Raw genomic sequence first — 9,689 nt, 5'->3', positions numbered from 1 at the left:
GCTGCTTTGTCTTCTGTGAGAGCTCTGTGTCTCTTGTGCAAGCCACTGACCAAGCCCAAGGTTCTCCCACCAATAGGAAAGAAGCCATTGTGGGATAATGCCAGGTACCTTCCAGGTCAGAACAGGCTGTGGGGTTGAAGGGATGGTAGGTAGGCCAAAGCAGGCTGTAGGTGGGGTCCAGGATGAGGACACCATATGATTGCTGGAGAAACAGTTGTGTAATCTTTTTACAAAGCTCCATTACTTCCTGCAGCCGAGCTTTTGGGAAGAGGGGATGGTGAAATGGGAAGGAAGGAATAAATGTAAATGAAATGGCATTTGATGTGGCATTATGTGCTACAAAAGTGCATCATTAAAAGGTGGCATGGGGATGACAGCACAGGTGTGCCCCCAGCCAACATTCCTGCCATAGATAAGGGATCATCTCCAACTTTCCCTTCTACCTCACCTCACTTATCTGCTGGCACATTCCAGTCAGGTTAGCCATTACTCTGACATTTCCACAGCAGATCCTACTCATCAAAAATGAGGCAGTGGGATTTGGGCTCAGTCATGTGGCTCAGTACCTCCTAGCACAGGACTACAGGCAATTAGTCCCAATTACTACATGCTGCTGCTCTAATTCTAAAGTACCTTGCCAACTCAAAAGTGAGACTGATGTGTGACAGCAAACATTGGGACACTTCAGGCTGGGTGGGAGGGGAGCAGTGTAGAAGAGCATCTTACAGAGAGCCTGGTCCAAGGCAAGGTGGCAGTGTCCTTGCCCTCCCTCTCCACTTCCTCACTGCCAAAGATGGAGGGATTGGTGTCTGGGATGGGGCTCCAGCAGACATAGCAAGGAAGACAATAAGGTCACAGCAGCCAAGGGGACGCACCAGAGGTTAGTATCAAAACTGTTTTAATAAGGACAATAATAAGTGCATGGGATACAGAGGGGAGGCAGAAAGGATAATTCCACAGATATGGATCTTTGGTCTTGTGTTATGGTCTGGGAAGCAGAGGGCAGAGGGGAGCTCATTCTGAGAGCCCAGGTCCCCACCCTGGAAGGTGCAAGGGAGAATAAGGCTGATCCTGCTGGCTGCCAGTGGCCAGACCTGGGGACTTCCTGAAGCTGGTGCCTGCCCTGTTTTGCTGCTGGTGGCTGGCATGAGGCAGCCCCTTGGGGAGGTTGGGGAACATGGGCTTGTCCTTAACCTTGGTGGCCTGGCTGCAAGTGGCACTTGCATGTGCAGTATATGCACACCCTGCAGCTCTTTATCCTGCTCTGAAGAGCTTCCTGGCGAAAGCAGCTGGGTGGTGGGAGAGATGTGTGGGAGCAGAGTCCTGCAGCCATGGCCCAGCATCTCCTCCCACTGCACACGCCCTGCTGTCCCAGAGAACAAGGGGGGTCCTGTGAGGGTCCCCCCAGTGACCTCAGCCCCCAAGCATGTTGGCTCCACACCATGGCACAAAGGCGCTTCTGTGAGGGCCAGTCTGCACGTGGGCCAGCGTGGGGACAGCTCATTCCAGGGCAGCTCTGTCACCCAGGGCCACCCGGCAGGGGACATCAGCCATGCTCCACACCACCCTTGGGAAGGGTGCACTGTGAAGAGGGGTGTGTGTGGGGAATGGGCAGGGGGACAGGATGGAGACACAAACTGTGCCACCACCACCACGAGGATGGTGGCACAAACCAAGTGGCTGCAGAGGAGTCTCCTTGTTCTGAGGTAGGGGGAAAAGAAGGGATTTTTAGGGCCTGAACTGCAGAATTTGGTGACCTGACAACCTGCCTTTGCCACCAGTCAGCCAAGAAGTTTCTCCCCTCTCAATTGCTGAGGGGAGTGGGGGTCAGGAAGGAAGCTGTCCTAAGTGATGCCCAGCAGCAGGAGGCAAGTGGAAACATTCCTGATTATTTCTGTGCATGCTCTCACCTCCTGAACAGCAAGCACACAGCTTTTTGAGGGAGGCGGGGGAAAAGAGAAAGCTCAGTTCTGTGGGGTTTGCCTGTCCCTTGGGACCCCAGCTGACCTTCCCCTGTTGATGGATGTGCTGTTCTGAAGGGTCTTGCACCAGCTGGAGCTGGGGAAACCCCATCCCCTACGTGCCAGAGCTATCAGTGGGAATATCTCTGGGGAGGGACACCTGCCATTACAGAGGAGGGCTGGGGACATCAATGGAAGGATGAAGTATGTCCCCAGATATGCTGGTGGAGCCAGGTTGGGGGTTGAGAGAGGGGGTGCTGGGGAGAGTGGGATGGGGTAGGAAGGATTCGGGGTTCCTTTGGCATATGGGACTGTTCCTTTGATGTCTAAGGGCCGTGAGGCTGGAGGAGAGGTGCTATGCCTGGCTCTGTGGAGCCCACTGGCCCAGCCCCAGGGAGCCCCCCAGGAGATGGGCTCTCCTCCTGCCCTCCCCGGCCTGCCCAGTGCCCCCATTTGGCAAGGAGGTCACCCACTGGGCCTGCTGGTGACACCAGCACCAGCGGGTGGGGCACAGGGAGGAGGGCAAAGACACTGGCACCAGCATCTCTGGTGGGGCCTGTGATGGGCGGGATGGCTGTTCACACCTTGACTTCATCGTCCTCTTCCTCCTCCTCATCGGCATACTCGAAGGAATTGCTGCGGCCCCCTCGGGCACCGCTGTGGCTTTCCTGCAGGCTGGAGAGCTTGGTCTCCTCCTCCTCCTCCTCTCCTTGGTTCCAGCTGGCCTCAGGGGACCGGCTCTCCCTTGTCACTCGTGACCCCCACAGGCTGCTGCTGGGGCTCTCCCATGGGGTCTGTGTCCGGGCCTGCCGGGGACCCTCACCCTTCTCTGAGCTCCGTGGGGTGCTGGTCCCACCGTAATGGCGGGCCAGGACCTGGGCTGCTCGGTCAAATTCTCCAGCCTCAATGGTGCAGTCGTTCCAGTGGCCTTGCCACGGGGACCCTGTGGACACTGCCCCTGGCCCCGAAGCCCAGACAGAGTTTGCTCCAGTGCCTTCAATGGCACGTGCCTCTCCGTTGGCATGGACCGACAGACCTGGCAGTGAGCTGGCTCCTGGCACGTTGCTCTGCCTGGAGTGGTCCCAGAAGCTGGATGCTGCCTTGTCCTCTTCATGGGATGCAGGAACTGCTGGAGGGACCCTGTCCTTGGTCCCCTCTTCACACAGGAGGTGTGGGCCATCCTCCCCCACCTCGCTGCCATTGGTTTCAGAGAAGCTCATCACCTGGAGGAGCTCACTCATCAGGGAGGGCCCCAGGTCGAGGCGGAAGGACAGCAGGGAGTCGGAGCGATCCAGCTCGTCCTCTCCAGGACAGGTGCTCTCTTGGGCCTTTTCCAAACGAGGGACACGAGGGATGGTACAAAATCCGGACTCCAGACCTGTGAGGCAGAAGGTATGGCTGGTGAGGGAGCAAGCCTGACTTAGTTCTGCAGGGGAAAAGGGACCCTGCTGACAAAGTGGCTCAGGTCATGCTCCTGTCAGTGGCACTGGCCTCTAAAGGACAGGTCAGTGTCTCTGTGGACATCTCCAAAGCCCAGAGTTACAGCAGAGGGTCTCCAGGTGGGCTCTGGGCTCGGTAAGCTGGCAGTGGGGCTGAGCTAGGCTGGTGAGACCAGGAGATGGCAGCATTGCCTCAGCCTGCCTTTCCCTCTGAGCCCGGCCACCTCCCCCGGCTGCTGCAGGCACCCCTGATCCAACCCCCACCCTGAGACCTTCTGCTCCAGACCTCCCTCCCTAGGGAAAAGCTGAGCACAGCCCAGTGCAGTGAGGCTGGAGAGGAGCCATACAGATGTCCTGTCCCGTCTTTCCTGCAACCCTTCCCCAAAGGGCACCCTGGCTGGCAGGGAGGGATGTGGACACGGTGGAGAAGGGTGGATGGAATCCCTAAGGAGCAGCACATGGAGATGTAGAGGTTGGCACAGCTAGGGACAGGGTTGGAGCATCTGTGTGGAGGTGGGGAAGGCCATGCTGTGGGTCCCCTTGACCTCACTACTTTGGAGTGGGAATTGCTGCACTGTCCCAGCACCTTTTTGGCTTCCTCAGGGAGGCTGCTCAAGTGAAAGGGTAGATGGGGGGTGCTCCCTTACAGGATCTGCACACAGGCTGCCAGCTGTTTGGCGCTACAGGAGAGGGGCAGAAACAGAGAAACCATCCCTGCCCTGCTTTGAGGGACACCCTGGAAGGAGACCTTCCAAGGGCAGGAGGAAGGTTAGGATTATCTGCTTGGAGGGATTGTCAAGACCGGGCGGTCTCAAATATCCCATTTCTCCTTAAAACCCTAAGTTCCTCACTGTGGAGGGAACTGAGGCATGGAGCAATGGAGAAGGGCTGCAGAGGGTGCTCAGTACCAGGGCACCAGCCTGGGCCTCGTGCTGCACTCACCATAGGCCTGGTGTGTTTTGGAGAAGCTGTTGGAGGCACTTTTGAAGGAGAACTTGCTGGTCAAGCCCCTGCTGGTGCTGTCTCCATCATACATGGCCTCGTTGAGCTGCGGCAGCGAGACGGCGTTCTTGATGATAGGTGAGATGGCGGGGGGCGCAGGCGAGGCGCCCACCTGGCCCCCGCTGCCTCGTCTCTTCAGCGGGCTGCGCCGCACGTGCCGCAGCGTCCGCGCCAAGAAGCTGTTGGGTTTGGCGGCGTCGGCCCCGCCGTGGTTGCTGAGGAAGGAGGTGTCCCCGAAGACGTCGCCGCCGCGCCCCACGTGCATGGTGTGCCGGAAGTCGCCCAGCGGCGGGCTGATCATGTCTGGCGTCAGCTCCGACTTCAGCCGCCGCTTGCCATGGGAGCCTGACACCCAGCTCAGCACCGGCAGCTTCCCCAGGCTCATGTTGCACCCTTCAGCCGGCCTTTGAAAAAGCTCCAAAAATCAGCCCTCACCAGGCTTCCAGCACTGGGGTGCTCTGTCACATCCCCAGCCTCCCCATTGCTTCTGCTCTGATGCTCTTGGGGTGGCAGTGCATGGCACTTTATCTCTCGGCAGGTTTCCTGCTTCCCTGCGCTACGTCGCGCTCATGAAATCACCCTCAGAGGGTACGTCCCCAGTGGTGAGGACAGTGGTGGCACACAGATGTCCCCGGGGGTGTCTGGGTCACTCCCTGTTCTGCAGAGGTCACTGGAGGCTGTGTCTGGTCGTAGACTTAGAGATTAATCCGCTGTCTTCTACTGCCACTGGGTGAGTGGGAGCCAGTCACGGATGGGGCATCAGGCAGCAAAGGGAGCTTCAGGTGGACTGGCAGGGCAAGAGCATTGATTCCCTTGTTGGTCACCTAAACAAGGCAAGAGGAACAGTGAAAGCCTTGGACAGGATTTTCCCAATCCCATTGGCTTTATCCACAGAACTGTCTGGGGAGGTTAAAGGCGGTGCATACGGCAGTGGCGAGCTTGCTACTGGCTGCCCCTTTATCTGGCCCTTCTTCTGGGGAGGAAGAAAAAGGCTTTCCTCCAAAAACATGTGCTCTCCCTCACCTTGCTGACCTACCTCAGAATGCCTTAGTTTCCCGTCTGCAAAGCAGCTTTGCCAGACCCACGCCACAACACAGGCTGAGGATTTCCCTCCGAGGCAGAACCTCCTCCCAGAGCAATGCCCTGCTTGGCTGCCCAAGCTCCTGGGGCGAGAAACCTCTCCCTCCTTTTTGCTATTCAGATGAACCCTTGAGGAGAGGGTGAGGCCTGGGGCCCATGTGCTTCTCGGGAGGAGTGGTGGGAAGCAAAAATGCAGTATTTGTATATTGCTTTGTTTGTCCTTCACTGGCTGGGTCCCTGGGAGCTGGGCAGACATGTTGGAGAAGCAGGGAGTCGGCAGTGTGGGGAGGGCAGCTGCTCTGCAGACAGGGGAAACTGAGGCACAGCAAGGGAGGTGATTGCCTGAGGCTGGAGGAGAAGGTGGGGTGGGTCCCTGCACTCAGGCAGGTCCCAGAGGCAGCGAGGGGCAGGCAGGAAGCAGCAGCTGGATACACTGGATGCACGGCAGGGTGATGACCTCCCAGTCAGTGGGGAGGACTGTCAGATCAGCAGATCCCCTGTTGGTATGCATAGCAAGTGGGAGAGGGTGGGCTGGGGAAAGGAGAGAATTTGGGACATCTCAGAGTGTTGGTGGCCTGGGAAGCCAGCTGGGGACGCATCCTTCCCTGGGCTCAGTTCTGTGCCTGGGGCATCAGACAGAGCTGAGTCCCTCCAGCAGGGCTGGCTGTGGAGGACAGCATGCCAAGAGGTGACACAGGAGCCTCATATCTCTTATCTCCATGTGCTGGGACCCCCACTGCTGCATGGCTTTCCCTGCCACGTTTCCTGCCTCTTCTGCTTGTCCGTGCATCGCCTTGGAGCAGCCAGGGAGTGCCAGGATGGCAAAAGCTCTGGAGAAGGGAAGTCCTGGACATGAAATTGCTTCGTCTGGCTGGCTAGATGCATTTTTGCTTTGCCCTGGCCTTGTTTGCTCACCCAGGGCCTCTCTTATCTTCCAGGGGTTAATGACTGGGGAAGGGAAAACAAACCTCCCCCAGCAGCGCCCAGCACCATTGGCTGCCTCCCAGGGTGGCAGTGGCCTCCTGGGGTGGCAGTGGCTGGTGGCAGCAGGGACAGAGTGGTGGCAGGTTGGGTTCCTGCTGGCCCCCAGGTCCTGCAGCTCATGTCCTCCTCCTGCCCACAGATGCCGTGCAGTGCTGCCTTGCAGCCAGGACAAACCAGGCCCGTGGCAGATTTGGGGTGAGGGCATAACTGGGGAGCTATTTCCTTTCTGTGGTGAAAGCCCACCCATAGCCATTGGGTCATGGCTCTCCTGGAGTGCAAAGGAAACTACTGGGGTGGTGCCTGCAGCACAGCTGGGGTCCTGGGAGCACAGGGAGAGAGATGCAACCATATTTTTGAGCTGTCCCCAGGATCTTCCAAGGAAAGCATGTGACTCTGGGAGAGGGGATTAGGTGAGCTACAGCCCTCAAGTTTTCCTCTTCCTCTGCACGTTGGAGCCCCTAAGAAACCCAAAGTGGGAACTGTCCCCTTTAGCATGTACTGCACCAGGCAGGGCTACTCCTACCCCCACCCCAGATCCCCCCACAACACAGCTGCCCTGCACCCCCCTATGGGGGACATCGCACCTTGGGATAGGGTAGGGAGGCAAGGAAAAGGGAGGACGTGGGAGGAGAGCATCCCCTTGTTCCCTGTCTGGACAATTATTGAGTGAGGGAGTGGGGTTGACAAAAGTGTTTCTCCTTTCTTGTCCCTTGGTCCCCACAGGGAAGCAAGCCAGCAGCTCCTGGCCCCTGGCTCTCCTTGCTGCTGGCAAGCAGCAATTGCTGGGAAGAGGAGGGAGGGAGAGAGGGAGGGAGGGAGTGAAGCAGCTGGTGCCCAGTCCTACCTGGATGGCAGGTTTGGGCTTTTTCTCCTTCCAATCTCCCTCTTTCTTTTCTTTCCTTCTGCCCCTGGTGTGGCTCCCTGCCCCCTCTGAGCCCTCCCCTTCACCCGAACAGACTCCTCCAGGCCAGGGGAACTCGTGATTCTGTGGGCAAAGGGTGACCTGGATGCTGTCCTTTCCTCCACTGGGCAAAGGGACCCTCTGCCTGGCCCTCTCTCTGTCTGGGTGCCACCTCTTCCATCTGGCAGCCCTTGGTGTTTGCCAGTTCCTGGCAAGCCAAGCCCACAGCCCACCACGGCCTCCTCTTCCCTAGCATACTGTCTCTGGCTCCCTTCTTGCCTCCTCTGGGAAGCCCCCTGCCTTCAAAGACCCACTGCCAGCACTCCTCCTCCTCCTCCCAGCCTGTTCCCCCCCGAGTTCAGCTGGTTACCACTGGTTTTCCACTAGCTGGGAATGGCCAGAGCTGTTCTGCTTGCTGGGAAGAGCGGAAACCAGAAAGGGGGGGAAAATAATCCAGATGTCTAGTTGGATAGAGCTGCTGAAAGCAGCCTCTTCCCTCCCCCAAAGGGGACATACTGCAAAAGAAATTTGGGGTGGTCTCAACAGCAGGAAGAGCGGGTGGAAATGGCTGTGGGTGGCCAGGAAGGCTTTCCCAGCCTTCCTGAGTGATGAAAAACCTCCCTTTCCCTGAAGGAAGGGAGGCAGAATTCCCCTGTTGGGTGACTGCTTTGGGATGAGGAAAGCCAGCAGGGACGGGGAAGGGGGAAAGGGGCTTGGCTGGCTGGGCTGGGCCTCTCTCAGCTTCCCTGGAGCCGTGCCGGGCAGTAGGCAGACGCCTAAATCTGACTCCTGTGCTGATGGCTGCTATATATACACATAGTGGTATCTCTGTATAACAAGGATATTTTTCCAAGCAGACATTCTGGGACACAGAGGAAAGCTGGAGATATGGAGATGGGCAGTTTCCATCCATCCCTTCCCTGCCCGCTTGTGAAAAAGTGCTCCCTTTCTTCCTCCATACCCCTAAAATTGAGGTGCCGAGAGCCTGTGGGGCTTTGAGGGGTATCTGGAGCAAGGTTTGGGAAACAAGCGTCCTCCTGCCTTCCCCCATCCGTGGGACCCTCTTCTCACTCCCTTTCCTTCCCGCCTCTCCCCCCGTCCCGCGTCCCCTCTCCTCACTCCCAGTTTCCTGTTGCATTCCTGCTTTCTGCTCCCTTTATTTTTACCATCCTTCCCCTCTCTGTTGCCTTGCTATCCCTCCCGCTTCTCCCTTCTCCAAACACCCTCTCCACCCTTTTCCTTCTGGTCCCACCACCCCCCTGCCCCCAGCTCTACAAACTGATGAACCAAAACTTTCAGGATTTACCTTTTTCGAACCAGGGTTATTATTTTTTTCCCCGTCCTCCAGACGAGAAGTTGCGAGACACTCTCCGCAGTGTAACTTCTTCCAAGGATTACCGGTGCTGTGCCCCGGGATGCAGTGGGGGGGAAAGGGGAGGCATTGTCCCCTCCTTTTCCCACGGCTGTCCCCCCAAGGCTGGCTCTCCCAGGCTGACGCCCTGATGCCACGGGAGAGAGGGAGCGAAGCTGGCGGGGAGGGGACGTGGGAAGGAGGAGGGCGGGCTGCAGCACTGCCGAGCCAATCCTCGCCTCGGCAGGGAGACCAGAGAAAATGAGATTTATTCCAACTATCCAGGACAGAAAACTTCAGGAACTTCTCTGCCGCTCCCCTCCTCCTCCCCGCTTCCCCGGTGCCATTTCCCGTCTGCCGGCATTGGCCGCCTCCCGCTCCCGGGTGCCGGCTACAGGGGCTTTGGGGGAAGGGGGAAGGCCAGGCTGCTGTCTAACCGAGTTAGAGGAGCCCGGGTGCAGGGCAAAGGAGAGGGGCTTGAACCCTCTGTGTGTGTGTGTGACCCCTCGGGTATCACACAGGGTCCCCTGATCCCATATTGGATAGGAAGTTCCCAGGGGTGTAGCACTGCCAGTCAGGACTGGGGGCTGCGGGTGGGTGGTGGTACCAGGAGCTGTGGGTGGCACTGGGGTGGGCATTAGCAGGATGACAGCCTCCCTGAAGGCCACCTGGGTCAGGCTGGTGTTTGTTACAGGGTCAGGACAAGCATTAGTGCATCAGGACAAGTGTCATACCAGCGAGAGTGTGTCAGACCAGGCTGAGGGGGTGGCTGTGGCTAAATGCAAGGAGGTGCTCTTTGGTGTACCAAGGGAGAGCTTCTGCCCACACATGGGACACCACATCCCTCTGGCATTGTGTGTTATCCCTTGATCACTCCCTATTGGCACTAATAGGGCAGAAGACCCTATCAGTGCCAATAGGGGCAACCTGCTGGTGGGTGTAGCATCATCTGTGCCAGTGGTGACCCTCAT

The 9,689-nt window shown here is 58.0% G+C and overlaps 1 protein-coding gene across 1 annotated transcript; it reads right to left on the bottom strand.

Moving 5' to 3' along the window:
- Positions 1-881: 881 nt before the first annotated feature.
- CDC42EP1 (CDC42 effector protein 1) lies at positions 882-8,951 on the bottom strand. The gene is made up of 3 exons (XM_071422814.1): positions 8,674-8,951; positions 4,343-5,226; positions 882-3,339 (listed from the first exon to the last, which is right to left on the bottom strand). Exons 2-3 carry the CDS (start codon positions 4,785-4,787, stop codon positions 2,540-2,542), a joined length of 1,245 nt encoding a protein of 414 aa, XP_071278915.1. The 5' UTR covers positions 4,788-5,226; positions 8,674-8,951; the 3' UTR covers positions 882-2,539.
- Positions 8,952-9,689: the final 738 nt, after the last annotated feature.

Source organism: Agelaius tricolor, unplaced genomic scaffold, assembly GCF_023055355.1.
Source record: "Agelaius tricolor isolate 1412-34295 unplaced genomic scaffold, bAgeTri1.0.p SCAF_3, whole genome shotgun sequence".
NCBI lineage: Eukaryota > Metazoa > Chordata > Aves > Passeriformes > Icteridae > Agelaius > Agelaius tricolor.
Note: the sequence above shows the minus strand (reverse complement) of the source record. Positions and strands in the feature narration are given on the sequence as shown.

Excerpts from the sequence above, each read along its gene's own strand:
- CDC42EP1 (XM_071422814.1), bottom strand. The coding sequence starts at position 4,787 with ATGAGCCTGGGGAAGCTGCCGGTGCTGAGCTGGGTGTCAGGCTCCCAT. Across the intron at positions 3,340-4,342 it reads CAAAACACACCAGGCCTATG|GTCTGGAGTCCGGATTTTGT; the intron begins GTGAGTGCAGCA and ends TCTGCCTCACAG.